At 40.3% G+C, this 15,492-nt stretch overlaps 1 protein-coding gene across 4 annotated transcripts in view; it reads left to right on the top strand.

Moving 5' to 3' along the window:
* nr6a1a (nuclear receptor subfamily 6, group A, member 1a) overlaps positions 1-14,499 on the top strand; it is a 93,568-nt gene extending 79,069 nt beyond the window's left edge. For all 4 annotated transcript variants that reach the window (XM_044196264.1, XM_044196265.1, XM_044196266.1 and 1 more), the window contains 8 exons: positions 102-332; positions 1,835-1,890; positions 2,815-2,975; positions 3,819-4,049; positions 5,154-5,408; positions 7,566-7,687; positions 7,781-7,933; positions 8,711-14,499. In XM_044196264.1, coding sequence (XP_044052199.1) covers positions 102-332; positions 1,835-1,890; positions 2,815-2,975; positions 3,819-4,049; positions 5,154-5,408; positions 7,566-7,687; positions 7,781-7,933; positions 8,711-8,841 — 1,340 coding nt within the window. In that variant the 3' untranslated portion in view covers positions 8,842-14,499. The remainder of the gene's footprint in view (positions 1-101; positions 333-1,834; positions 1,891-2,814; positions 2,976-3,818; positions 4,050-5,153; positions 5,409-7,565; positions 7,688-7,780; positions 7,934-8,710) is intronic.
* The last annotated feature ends 993 nt before the right edge of the window (positions 14,500-15,492 follow it).

The following is a 15,492-nucleotide window of genomic DNA, read 5'->3' as shown; positions in this document are numbered from 1 at the left end:
CTATTTTTTTTTAAACCAGTGTGGATGAATTAGTGTAAAGAAGTGGGTGGAAATGGTTCTAAATGCCTCCCTTTTCTCTATTTTTTCTTTCCCTCCTGCAGATGATCCAGCTGACCAGCGTACTTGCCTTATCTGTGGAGATCGCGCCACAGGTCTGCACTATGGCATCATCTCCTGTGAGGGCTGCAAGGGCTTCTTCAAGCGCAGCATCTGCAACAAGCGCGTGTATCGCTGCAGCCGAGACAAGAACTGCGAAATGTCACGCAAGCAGCGCAACCGCTGCCAGTACTGCCGCCTGCTCAAGTGTCTGCAAATGGGGATGAACCGCAAAGGTAAAGTGTGGATACATCACAGGGACATCATTTCAGTTTTCATTTTAACCCTTTAATGGTCCCACCCAGAAAAAAAACACGTTTTTTGATTGAGTCTCTACCCAAATGGTTGAGAGATCCATCTTTCAGCAATCTGCATCAATATTTCTGTATCAAAGTGAAATGAAAGACATGTTTTAGTTAAACGTCTTTTTATGGACGAGAGCAATGTGTGTAAAACTCGAGAAATAAAACATTTACATATAAAATAAGCACGAAACATTAAAAAGAAACATTTAAAAAACTAATTATAGTATGAAACAACATAAAATCATATAATATGCAGTCCAGTATTTGTAGAACCAGATCAGACTGATCATATGTGTGGTGGGCCAACAGCTCAACAGTTTTTTGGGTGATGGATCCTCTTTTCTACAAACCATTGCTGGCTTGTATCTTGTATTTCTTACACACTTCAATTTATATACACTCTTTGGGCAGGAGTGTCACCGCGCCCAGTGATCAGAGTGAGGTTTGTCAATGTTCAAAACATTTATTGTGACTAAATCCGGAGTTGAATCAGTATCACCCTGTATTTATCTGATTAGTGACCATAGTTTCATTGAAAACATTTTTTAAAAAGTCTAAAAATCATATTGATAACAACAAACATAAAATGAAACAATATTAGGACGGTGTAGTCCCTCATTCGTCCAGGAGTGTTCTATCGTAGAAAAGGTTTCAGTTGTAGTCATCTGGACACTGTTTTCAGAATCAAGACGTTTCGGCTCCCATCCGAAGTCATTCTCAAGTCACTCTCTTTGAGAATGACTTCCGGATGGGAGCCAAAACGTCTTGATTCTGAAAACAGTGTCCAGATGACTACGACTGAAACCAATTCTACGATGAAACAATATTAGATTAATCAAACTGACAACAGGTTATAATCAGAAGACTTTAAATTCCATTACATCTTGTTGTTGAAAAATTATTATTCCATAACCCCTCTAAAACTAAACAAAATCAAAAAATATTTTTAGTTATGAAAACACGTCACATGCCAAGAGTGATCTGTCTGCTGCATGAGATTTTCTTTGGCCTAACATACTTCAATAAGTGCTCGAGATGGCTCAATCAGGTTGAGTTAAGTACAATGCTGCCCCCTAAAGGATGCAACGCGTAAGTGACCCTTCAGTGCTTCCAGCCTGATGGCCTCATTTTATATGATTTATTCCTCAATGATAAAAGCAAGTTTGTCTTGACACGTGAAATAGATTTATTTAACTCCCAGTTTTTAACAAACCATTCCCAGGCAACAGAAACCCCCCATCTCTGCCTGCCAACAGAAAAAGATATGTTAGAACTAGAGAGACAAATCACCACATGGAAATAAATGATGAGAAGCAAAGCAGTATGGCAATTTATTTCAGCCACTAGGTAGAGCTATGATACTAATCATGGATCGTGTTTTGTTAATGGACCACATGTACATTGAGATTTCATTATTTCTTTTTGTCATGTAGCAATCAGGGAGGATGGCATGCCAGGAGGGAGGAACAAAAGCATCGGGCCTGTTCAGGTAAATCACTGACTTCATGTTGAATAATGACCAGAAATGTTTTTGTGACATTCACATCGACCCTCTCGCAGCTTAGAGTCTCTCTATACATATTATTCTGGCTCAGTCCCAGAGTTATCTCGCTCACTGTGAATGCATTCAGAGCGCAAACTATTCATTTTATAGTTGGAGTGCTGTAATGCTAATGATTTGGGTGTAGGAATACTTGTGAAGCATGCAATTAGAGTGAGCCCTGACCTTGTTGTATCATCAGTATAATCATATAGTCACTGATTATTCCCTATTCAGCGCTGGCTTCATTATTAACACTGGCAAGAGAACAAATGGTCAGAAAAATGTGTGACATGAGGCTAAGTACCACTGAGCCACTATTCAGGGAAGGGATGTGGTCAATTCATTCCAGCTTAATTCAGCAAGTCAAAAAAAAAACAGAAATGCCTGCTTCCATTAAAAGACAGCTTTATTTCTAAGTCCTAATGAAAGGAGGACCTCTCTGTCATTAATATGGAATGAATTGCTGTTTCAGTTTATGTTCTGAATTGATAGAACTGAAAGTGAATTGACCCCAGCCACAGATACAAGATACCACATTTTCTGGCATGATAATACCTTTCAAAATGGCTTTTGTCTGTTTTCTCCCTGTACGGACCTGCAAGGATTCTATTAATTTAGGTGTGTATGTTGATTGATCAGCCAATCAAATGCACTCACACACACACACACACCTGTTTGTATCCTTTCTTTCTTTCACTCGCTCCCTGTTTCATTGTGTGATTTCGTCCTTGCTCCTCAACATTTTAGTGAAAAGCAGCACGGTGCTAGTCAATGCTAATCAATTGAACTGCGACACACAGTGCTTTTGGTCACATAAGGATGTGCTGTGAGCTCCAAAAAAAACCCTCTTTGTGTGTGTGTGTTTCTTAGATCACAGAGGAGGAGATAGAGCGGATCATGTCGGGGCAGGAGTTCAAGGAGGATGCCCCGGAGCACACCTGGGGCAACAACGGTGACAGCGACCACAGCTCTCCCAGCAACGGAGCCTCGGAGGGCAATCAGCCGTCACCCGCCTCCACTCTGTCATCCAAGTAAGTTGTTCATCTCATCTACTCCACCGTGCAGTGCCGGCACTCGTCCCACCATTGAGATAATGAGCCGGCCCTGACAGTCTAACACCTCGTTCCCATCTCACCCAGACTTTAGTTTAGGTATTCATCAGCCGAAGAATGCCTGAATATGCAGCTCCTCAGGCTTGGTGATGATAGCAAACACAAAGAACTCGCTGCACTATCTGCTGTTCTTGCTATGGAGCGCATTGTCTATTTACACTCATCAAGGACAAATACTGTCTAGGTACTCGCATGACGGTATTTATTTTAGTCTCATTTTGAACAAACATTAGGTTTATCTCCGCAGCCACACAGCCTGATAGCTATTTAGAGGAATACTTGTGTTATCAAATTAAAACCGAGCATAAATGAACAACAATGACAGAATGCATGTGCAGCGTAGGCTTTGGTATGCAGTTACAGCTTTAAATGCAAAGTTTTGTCTACAAGTTTCTAAAACAATTAGAAAGATTTTTTTATGGGAAAGAGAATGGAGCTCCACCATGCTTCCCTAGAGAAAGGTTAAAGGTATGAATTTTAAAGGAATAGTCTGTATGTCCAGTACAGAGATATAGTAGGTCTGGGACATGTTTAGCCTAGCTTACCACAAACACTGGAAGCAGGGGGAAATTATTAGCCTCGCTCTGTACTGGACACACAGATATAAAATGCATCAAACTTCTAATCTAAGATGGTAAACAAGTGTAAATGTGTAATGTGTATTTCCCAAAACATCAGACTATTCCTTTAATATAAAAAAAAATGTAAAATGTCCCCTATATGGCCAAGTGTGAGTAACCTTTGACCTTTTTGTGCTTCCAGTCGCTCTGTGGAAATTAACGGCTACACGGCGGCCCTCAGAGACCAGTACATCAACACCTCCATGTCCACACACTACCAGCTCCTGCCTCATCTGTTCAGCTATGCCGCCCAGTCTGGCCTGCTGGCCCCCCAGCCCCGCAGCCTCTACCCACAGTCCAACCCACTGGTGCTGCAGCTGGTGGCTGCTGAAGACCTGGCCCCCCTGGCAACCCCTATGCTCATAGAAGACGGGTGAGTCAATACATACACAAAATACTATATACACTTACCCATTCTGTAGTTACAACACAGACTTCCACAGTAAATACAGTATATGCTGATCGAAAGCTTTAGGTTGTGTCATGTGATTAGTGATTTAAAGGACCGTACCAGTGGTTTTTAGCCCATTAAATACAAACTGTTTGCACAGACTTGGAGCAATTTGTATTTTTTTCAACACTGCATTGTTCACATCATTTGGCTGTTTGATGGTTTCTTTTAAATAAAACTGGTCTGTTAATTTCATTAAGAAAAATGCTTCTAAACACACAGTAATGTCTTCATTTATTACTCAGCTAAATTCTGCTAAATGTTTTTAATAAATGATAACCAGCAGACATACCAGCAGACAGGATGAATTCAAAGGTCCTTTACCTTTGAATTCATCTGGTCTGCTAGTATTTTGTCTCTGTCAGTGATTCTGCCCATGAAGGCTAAGCAGACTGGGCTCAATGTAAATCTTTGGAATAAGTGTCAAAAATGTTTTCACTACATATGTGTAATATGCAGCCGGTTCATTAACAATCATGTGATGGGACAAGAAAACGGTCAGGGCAGGAAACGGGAGCCACCTACTGGTACACATCATTACAGAAGACGTAGAATAACTTTTCCTCTTCTCTATCCTGTCACATAGACGGGCAATCCCTAGCAGTACTTTTCCATGAACAACATTTAGTTTTTTGTATCACAGCCAAAATGGCTAATAGACTAGCAGCTCTGCATTCCCACTAGCCAAAACGTTTTTCTTCAAATTACACGATATTCAAGGAGAATTGTAGCCTAATCCCACTGAAAACAAATGCAGTGATATTTTAAATTCGAGGCAGCATCCACCATGTTGGCTAATAACTTGACAATAACGCCTGTCACAGTATTTTTACCCTTACCTGGCCGATTGGCAGGCATTATTTCAACCCCTGGGTATTAGTGTGGTGGTTTAACAATGTGTGCATCACTTTAGCATTGAAGATGTGATCCAGAGTGAACATACCAGATCTGGTTTAAAACAAAAAGCCGATATTTTGGTCATATACCGCTCCTTACCCTAATCCTTTGTCTTTTTGTGTGTCCCAGGTACAAAGTGACACAGGTGGAGCTGTTTGCCCTGCTGTGTCGCCTGGCAGACGAGCTGCTCTTCCGTCAGATCTCCTGGATCAAGAAGTTGCCGTTCTTCTGCGAGCTCTCCATAGAGGACTACACCTGCCTGCTCAGCTCTACCTGGCAGGAGCTCATCCTACTCTCATGCCTCACCATCTACAGCGCCCAGATCTTTGGAGACCTGGCCAACGTCACCGCCAAGTACACGCCGTCTGACGACGAGCTGCAGGGGTGAGTGGCAAGGACTTGGAGAGGAAAGAGGGGTCAGAGAGTTTGGTTAGAGCTACCGTCGATGGTTTTATTGCAAGGTCATTGCAATTTATTTTTTAGTTTTAGATAGGATTGATGGCCCAAACTATGAAAAATGAACTGGAATTATCCTTTAAATAATGTATGACATTACAATTATTCAGGTGATAAAAACAGTGTAGCAACTCTAACCACCCTGTTAGAGGACTGCACTGGGATTGGGACACTGCGGGACCCAACGTAAATCTCGCGCGAGCGGGTGGTTTAAACTTTGCTGCGGGTGTGAGTGGGGGTCAAAAAATAAACTGCGGGATTTAGAGCTAACTAGAAGGATGGAGTCAACAAATGAAGTTGAAAAGATGATCAAAGCAGGTCATTACAATACAAAAGCAAAGCAAAGCAAGGCAAGTGTGACATATGGACAAATTTCTCAGTTGTTACTGACAAACATGGGAACGAATTGGACTTTGTCAGTTGCTACAAATGTGCAAAAGTATTGATCTGGCACCTCTGGGTATAGGCGACATACCCGGTCAAAGTAAGCTCCACTTTAAAGAGAAAGCACTTCTTCCTGCACATATTAAACAAGATACAATCGAGAAATGTGTCGCACTTTGCTGTAGAGACATTCGGCCGCATGACTATGAAAATATTACGGTCTTGGATGATTTAGCCCCGGGGCCCGTTTAATACCGGGTTTCAGTACCCATCCCTACTCACGAGTGCCCGATCGGTATGTGCAACTCTCAACAGAGATAGCTACGTCCATCATCAGCTCCAGAAAAATACATGTGTTTAATTATTTTTTACCACTTGCCCGATCAGGTTGCAGATTTACTTGCCCGACCTGGCATTTTACTTGCCCCGGGCAATCGGGTAATCCTTATTGTTGAGCCCTGCATATCAGAAGAATGACTGAAGAAATTACCCTCATTCATACAGTATGTGTTGGTAATATCTCACCTACAGTGACTCATATTGCCTCCTACCTCTCTTTTGTGGAGGCTGTGGCACTTTTAACATAGACAAGATATTAAACGTTACATTTCACCACCGGGAGCCTCGCCAATTCAATATTTCAGTAAGAATAAAGGTGGATATTTTTAGGTGGATTTTATTTTATACTTATACCCACTTGGTACTTAATTTATTTTATTTTCTGACCTGTATTATAGTGTATTATATTTTTTTGCTAGTACTTCTATTCCTGTGTGCACTGACGTAAAGGCGAGCTGCTGTAACAAAAGAGTTTCCCCTCGGGGATCAATAAAGTACTTCTGATTCTGATATCAGGAATGAAATGTAATTAATTCCCCACGGCAACAACAATCCTCTACAAAGGCAAGACGTTCCACTCTATGAGCTCAGTATCTCTAAAAGGGTTTGATATTTTTCCCTATCGCAGCAGGGAAAGTATTGTTGTTGGATTAGGGCCAGTGAAGTGGTCCGTGAACGGGAGGACTCCTCAGGACAGAGCTGTGGCTAGCACCGTCTGGCATGTGCAATACATGCATGTTCCAAGCTAGGTAGAAAAGGATGTGAGGGGTTTGGCTTTGTGTAAATCAGACCGGAATTATCTGACCTCATGACAGACATTCTCCTAATATATGGTGCTGTTCTGCTGTTTCGGTCAATTTGCCTGTAGTTAAGGAGTGAATATCTGATTTACAGTGGCAGCACTAAAGTTTGTGAGAGAAATTGGAACAGTGAGAGCCACAAAGACAGGGAATTGAGGTTTGATGAGTGGAATTAAACTTTGTGAATCTTTCTAACTCCTTCAAAAAGCTGTGGGATTAGACATTTGTTAAGCACTTTCAGTAGATCTGACGTATTCCCTTCCTAATTTTTGTCTTGTTCATTGAAGCATAGAAGCTTAAGATAATGGGGCTTGAGGATTTATATATTATTTGATGTGCTTTTTTTTATTTCATCACACTGGATTTAAATGTGAGCATGTGTACAGTAAACCTACTAAAACTCAGTCTATCTTCTATTTTGTTTGGAGGATATAGCTTCAAATGATACAAACCTTTAGGGATCCTCTGGGGACAATATTTGTTATATTATTATATATATTATTTACCACTATATTTTTCCAGCATAATTGACAAGTCTGTGTGTCTGTGTCTGATTCTTCAGCTTCAGCGAGGACGGCATGGAGGTAATGGAGAGGCTGATATATCTGTTTCGCAAGTTTCACCAATTGAAGATCAGTAATGAGGAGTATGCCTGTATGAAAGCCATCAACTTCCTCAACCAAGGTAAGGACGCAAGCTCTGCTATTACTAGTCCAAACGTTTCTTGGCCCTTACTGTATCCCCCACATGACTCTCATTTCATTTGTATCTCTGCAGATATCAGAGGACTGTCCAACATCTCCCAGCTCGAGCAGCTGAACAAGCGCTACTGGTATGTGTGTCAGGACTACACTGAATATAAGTACCCGCACCAGCCCAAACGCTTCCCTGAGATCATGATGTGTCTCCCGGAGATCCGCTGCATCGCAGGTAAGGCCTCTAAGTACTGTATAGTACAATGGGCAGTTTTTAATGGTGTAGTGAACACTGCTGCCTTTAGATGCTGGTAACTTTAGAAACGTATTCTTGTTTCATTGTCCAATGTTACTTAGCAAAAAAGTGGCTCCATCAGTCAGCCAATGACCAATTACAAAATTCATCTGTGAAATGACTTACTGCGGCTTGTGTTTACCATAAGTTCTCAAATAGCCTTTATTTACCTCACCTGCTTAGAGAACACGGCCTTTATTTTAGATTAGAGATGCAATTTGTTCTAATATAATTAGTTTTGTAAGGATATCTTAACATACCTTAGGAAGAAGCCTCCCTAATGTCTGATCTGCTCCCATTTTGATTTGCTGTTGATGATGTTTGCTGTTAATGCAAACGCCATACTTCCACCATGTTCACATGTTATCTTGACACATTCATTATAACATTTCCACAGGACTAATTCCATTAGTACAACAACAGAGTCATGTCATACTCACCACTCTGCTGCTCCGAGTTTACCACTTTAAAGGACACTGTTTCACTGACAGCAACTCAACACCGAGCAAAAAAACAGAGAAGTAGAAATGATTAAAACTAAGTAGTGGATGAAAACAGTAGTTCTGTTAATAAGAGAATCTGAAAACAGCAGAGTGGTGACTATGATATGACTCACATCATTAATACTGATGGAATTAATGCTGTGAAAATATCCATTAAAGAGAAGCTAAACTAATCCTGAGCTTAAGTGCTGCATGTTGTGTTTTTTTTTTGCAGGGAAGCTGGTGAATGTTCCTCTGGAGCAGCTCCCCCTCTTGTTCAAAGCAGTCTTGCACTCCTGCAAATCCAGCCTGACCAGCTACAGGACCGGCCTGTCGCCCTGCGTGACCACCTCCTCTGGAAACTAGACCCAACCCCCGAGTCAAGGGACTGGTCTCCCCCCTTGTGAATGTGACAAGCAGCTAGTTTGTTTTTTGTAACTTTTTTCTTTATATATTTATTACACGACAGAGCTGAATGTATGCTGATTTACACTGTGCACATGCTTCTGTACAAAACAAATGCTCGTAGATGCATTGGTCTTTGGAGTTTACAAGTGTGTATCCAGTTTGCTCAATGTGTCAGTGTTGCTATTGTTAGAGCTAGACTTTAAAAGAGTTTATTTTATTCAGACGGGGGCGGATAGACACATGTGACGAGTGTTTTGAGACTACCTCAGGAAGATGTTGTTGCTATTTTCAGGTACCTTTTCTTGCTGTTAAATGAAGAGTTGCCCAGTCTAAAACCAAATCCCTGTGGATGCTTTGGCACCTCAATCAGAGACTGAATGTTCAAAGCAGCTGCATAAATGAAAGATTGAAAAACAGTGTTTTATTACACTGAAAATGCAAAATGAATTAGCAAAATTGAGCTACTTTATCTGCATGGACTCTCAGACGTCCTGCTTATGGGAGGCGGTCTTGTCAATTTAACATTCCATGAGTTAAGGTGACAGTTGTTGGATCTGTGGGATCTTCATTGAAAAAGGAGCATACGGGTATTTTTTACAATCATAGACTGGGGATTTAAGGCTTTATTGCAGGGGAAGGGGAGGATAGCTAGGTTTGCTGTTTTAGTTTTAATGTTTTTCTTTTGTTTTCCTTGACCAAAGTGTTATGCAATGCTTTTTTCAAACACCCATTGATGGGGAAGGAGCTGATAGCTCCACCAAAAAAAAAAAAAAGAAGATTTCTTATCAATGAAGGGCCAGGATAAGAAATTAATCAATCTGTGTCAGAGGGGAGAACCCTCTGCTGGACAGACAAGTATGTTGCCGGATTTCATTCTAAATGCTGCTAAACTTGCACACATGCTTGCGCACACATGTATGCATAGAGCAGATGTGATTCCCAGTCTTTGTTTTTCCCTCTGCCTCTCGTCAGATGGCTCGTTTTTTGGGCTCTGCTGCCTTCAGTGCCAGGAACTTGATGCATTGTAGCCTGCTCTCAACACACTATCACCTAAATTTAAGGTCCACGGTACTGGCTATGTTTGGTTAAAGGGGTAGTCTGTGAAATCTTGCGCTCCTTAATTTATTCAGAACAAACCAAAAACCAGAAACACAATGCTTGGTGTTTTGAACAGTGAGAGATCTTCATGGGTCAAAAAAATGTATACGTGACCTACTAGAACCAAAATGGAACAACTACTGGATCCAAGTCAGAACAGGAGCCGAGTCAATAAAAAGTGCTTAACACTCAGTGTTTGCTGCCTCCACTTCATTTGAAGCCAGTGTAGAGCGCTAGCCTGTGTGTAGCCTGTGTGAAGCTTATTCAGCTTCAAACCAGTTGGGAAAACCCCCGGTTGACAACCAACTGGTCCATTCTAAAGTTCCACTGGCCAGTTCATGTCAGTTTTAGAGTAACTTACGCTGTTTTTAGGTCTTGTCAGGTCCAATCAAAATTTTGCACAGACCCAAGACCAGCAGCAGTTTAAGTTGGACCTGATCCAGATCCAAGGGGCACTCGAAAGTGTGGACCCGAGACATGGTTCAGGTGTGGTCCTCAGGGTTTTAATGGGTAAGGTTGGCCCACAGACCAACAAATCAATAAGAACTGGCTGAGACAAAGTTTGCAGATTATCACTTTAACCTGGCTAGGAGTGGATTCAGTGTGATTGATCCGGGCCATGTCTCAATGAATCCAGACTAGGTTTAGGTGAGACTTTAGGTGACTTACCTCTGGCTTGCATACCCTCTGTGACAGATATGCACATTGTTTAAAAAAGCCATAGAAAATGGTCTTTATTTTTGAAGTAGGAGATGATCATTTCAAACGGCTTGAAGTGTCTTCTTGGAATCCTCAAGGTTTTAGCTGTTTCATGATGTACGAACAATTTGAAATGCAGACAAAATGCAGTCCTCGCAACGACTCTCTTTTTTGCACACGACGGTGAGGTTCGGAGACCTTGACCCTTGACCTCGGCCACTGCCCACCCAGTGTGTTCCTCTCTCTCAGGTCCCTGCTGACCTGGATCTTAACAGGGTAAAGTGAGTGTTATGTATTGCATTCAGGAGTTCCTCAGTGACCATGCTGATGTACTTGTAGTATTAGTTGACATAGGTTCTAGGACATTGTAGGTCCTTTGTAGGAAAGTGTTTTTCTTTTCCACTTTATTTCCCTCAAGGTCCCCCCCCCCCTCATTCAGTGAAAGTGGATGTAGTTTTAAGGTGAGGCATGCAGGGTGGACTTTTCTCTTGGCATTGGTGATGGATGGAGGGAGAGGCGGTGGCATCTTCAGAATGTTGCAGCTTCTCTCTCCTGTTTACATCCACCTCTCTGTGTGCAGCCTTAACAACAACACAAGTCCAATGCAGTGTTCTCTTTCAAATGTTTCAGTTAGCCTCTTTTCATCTTTTGATTTTTATACATTTTCATGTACCTTTGTAGTTATTGTGAATGTTTTGGGTTTTTCTTGTTTTCACACATTCATTGTCCCCCCCCACCTCCCTTTTTTTGGAGTGAAGACAACCCCTATCATTTTCTAAACTTTGATTGAATTCTTGACTTTATTTGTTGACATAAGATTTTTAATAACTCTCCCTTGTCCACAGTGGTTTATGAAAAAAGGTATTACTCAGGTGATATCAGCCATGTTTTACATGGACAATACTGACGCCTTTTAAGTATTATTTGAATCATTTTACAATGCAAATGTAATATTTTGGAGCCATCTGTGGTTCAAAACTCAGATTCTCAGATTCTCAGAGCAGCTAAGTGCATCATTCATCACACAGGCTTCTGAGGTTAAAGGGTAATTTCACCTAAATTACAAAAAACATACAATATTTTCTCACTTACCTCTAGAGTTATCTAGCCATTCAGATAATTTTGGTTTTATTTGTCCAGGTTTTAAGATATCTGTCCCTCGAAATCAAGGGAGGTGAATGGATTTTAGTTTGTGGTGTCCACATTATCCAAAATGACATTAAATAAAAGTCAAAATCTATGTGTCTTTCCAGAAAAAAAGTGTCCTGGTTATTTTCTATAGCCCTCACTGTGACTGTGTTCTCACTGGAACTACTTTCCACCAAACAAATAGTCCCTATCAAAACTGTCCATAACGTGTTCTGCGCACTATTTCGAGTAACACTGTTTCTGTAAAAAATGTTAAATGTAATTTGTTAATACTGTGAGCACCATCATTATGAAACCATAATTGCATGCATGACTAGATACAACTAGAGGTAAGTGAGAAAATGTTTTTATTTTTATTTTGGTGAACTGACCCTTTAAACCACATAATCTCAGGGATATGTACTTTTATGTAAGAAGTCTGAGTGATGTGATGTAGCATTAAAAGACAAATCCCCCTAAAATGATTTACCTCTGCTGAGATACAGCTACAATTGAGTTTCATAGTAAATTTTTCTAAAAAGAAAGTATATCTAAATAAATAGCTGTCATATGTTAGTGTCAGAAGGTAAATAGCTGCCATTTGCACTGATGTTTAAAAATCCCACATATCTGTACAGAAACAGTCTGGGAAATGTAGGATACTTCTAACCGTAGCAGAAGTAGAAGAGAAAGGTTCAGGGTGACCAACAACAAAGTCACTTCAGCTCAAAGTATCTCCAGGAATGCACCGAACATCACAGACTGCTGAGATCTGACAGTGGAAGAGGATCTGAAGGGGGATTTTTCCTTTAATGTAGCAGCAAATAATATCAATACCGGCCTCTGCTCATCAACATAAAATAAAAACTCACCACGGCTACCTTACTGCCACCTCTCTGACTTCCTAACTGTCCTAACATATTGTGATACACAAGTGTTCTTTTTATTTTCTGTATTTGTATTTTTTTTTTTTTTGCAGACAAGGGATATGTCATTTGCAATTTCTGTACTGAAACTACCTCTTTATTTGTCATCATGTTGCTAACTTTCAAATAGGTGATTTTGTTGTCTTATTTATTGGTTTCATTGCACCAATGTTCTGTTATTTTGTGTCTCTTATCTCACTCAGTGACCTCTCAGATTTATATCAAGCGCTGATACCTGTTTTCTTCTTCTTCTTTTTAATGCATAAACATGTTACCTCATAATCCTCTCTACCTCAGACTTGCCTGCTGTCAGCAGCTTTTATTTTCTCTGACCTCTGGCTGTATAGTATGTTACACACCAAACACCCTGAATCTCTCTTTTCAGGGATCCTCTTCCTCCATTTTTTATTTTTTTTTGGATTCCTTTCATGTTAAATTAGCGTCATCTTTTATTTCACTTCTGCCCTGTTATCGTGAATCCAATACCAAAGATGAAAGAATGTCAATGACAGCGTAATGTGAATGTCAGTGTACTGATTAAGCATTCACGTGATGCATTCTTGCTGCAGTTAACTAGTGCTTTATTTTCCTGTGTTGACCTTTTTGGAATATGTCTTGTTATCTTGTGAATGGTTTGCTGTGTACACTATATTCACCGCATCATGATATGGCAGTGTGTGTTTTTTCTCATTGTGCGCCATGATTGTTGTTCATTGGTAAGGCTGTTCAAGGTAACATGAAATGATAACAATGGAACTGCTATCATATCTGACACTGTCAATGCAGCTTGTGATCGATTATCAATCGGAGAACGTAATTGTGGTCAAACTGACATCTCTTTGTGTTTACATGCTTTCGCTCACTCATGTGACCCTGACGCTGTGGCACGCGACCACAGACAGACTACTGCAGTGTTATCACTGGGGTTGGACTCATGGCTTTTGATTAGAAGCTGCCAGCCTTACTTATGACGCTCAACAATAGGGGAAATCTTAGAAACAGTTCTGCCTTTAAACTTACATCCTGGGTCTTGATGATGATACATTTTACTCAATGTGACTTAATTGCAGAGATCTGGGCCACAGTCCACAGTTAAACCAACTTATTTGGAAGTAAAAACCAGAGCTAACATTAGTAATTACCCCAAATGTTAACTTTAAACATCCATTAAATCCTGCAGAAATAGTTTGTGATTGAACTTTGACCTGCTGTGCTTTCTGTAGATGTGCACATGTGCATCCACAAAGCAGTGGATGGTTATAACAGACATTTCAGGGCCTTTCACTTTCATTTTTTTTCTACAGATTTATTTAAAATCTCGTCATCTGACTGCTCATGTTGCTTGTCTTGGACTCCTGTTGTAATTGTCTACAGGTGTCACCAATTCCCCAGATCTTAGAAAGTGTCATCACAACCATTGTGGAATAATTGGACCAGCTGTCGAGCTTTAAGTTGGCTGATGAGCGGCGACGCCCTCACCGCTGTTAGAACTCTGTTGTACAGGAGCACAAGATGAGAAGAGTTTGGGGGGGAAGTAAAAGAGTAGAAAAATCTTGACATATCTCAGGGAAGAAATAGATTTACACACTGTCATCACCTGTGAACAGACAATTGAAACGCCTTTATGTTTTTTCTCTTCAGAAATCTCTTGTCTGCTCTTGTTATTTTAACTACCTGTGAAGAATGTGATCCATTACGTGTTAAAAGCATGTTTAGAATGTGTTAGGACTTGAAACCAAATAAATGTGAACGTTATGCAAGTGTACATCTATTGTCTGCCATTTTCCTGCCCATCTTTTACTTTTCTGCACAGAGGTAAGGTGATCATAGGAAATGATGTGATGATAGTCAATTAAGTCAGTGATACTGAGCTTTTTGAGGGATAACTAGACAACTTAAAAGCTGTGTGGAATGCAGTTTGGATGTGTTTGTCCCTGACCTGTTGCTCAGCACACTCTAATGTGTTTTTCACAGTGAGATACTATCGTTAAAATAAACACAAAAACTGTGTTCAGCCTGTTGAGCAGTGATCTGTTTTAAACATGCCGTATCAGATCATATATTAGAAGTCATGGCAACATAGCTAAAAATGCTTTTTATCTCGATTGGTCAACGCTGAGAAACTATTGCTAATATATATAGTATAATGGCTTGGCTGCTGTTGTTTCATAAAATGCACACAATACACAAATAATTATGAATATTTTTAATACAGAAAAACAGTAAACACATTGCTCGCAAAAGTAATCTGTAGCTGCTTTACTTTAAATAACACAGTGTTCCCTGATATGATACTATTTGTTTTATCTGAATTTACTTGCTTTTTATCATTTGAAATTCCTATTTCTATATATTCCTATTTGGGGTACATACATCATATTTAGAATTCATCCAAACAAAAGAGGTGCACTTGGCAGTTTTGTCAATTTATCAACAGATTCTATGGAAGCCCATATCTGCCATTTCCAATACTTTACTTTTTGTCATTAAAGTAAAAGGCTGCCATACCAACAGTAAATTGATCCTATGAAGTATTGTGTTTGTATCTTATTCCTCTGTGCCATATAGCTCCATTGTTCCACACATCAATGAGCCACGCTGTCGCACTGGGTGACATGTTCCTTCATTACCACAAACACACACTGTAGTTTATTTTGACTCAGTCCCACAGCATCCGCTGTTGAAAATGGTCCCCAACAAATGCATGAACATTTACTCCAGTTTTAGTAATGTTTGTTAAAAACTACAGTGAGTCTTT

Source organism: Siniperca chuatsi, linkage group LG5 (genome assembly GCF_020085105.1).
Source record: "Siniperca chuatsi isolate FFG_IHB_CAS linkage group LG5, ASM2008510v1, whole genome shotgun sequence".
Classification (NCBI taxonomy): Eukaryota; Metazoa; Chordata; class Actinopteri; order Centrarchiformes; family Sinipercidae; genus Siniperca; species Siniperca chuatsi.
The sequence above is the reverse complement of the archived record's forward strand: the minus strand, read 5'-3'. Positions and strand labels throughout refer to the sequence as shown.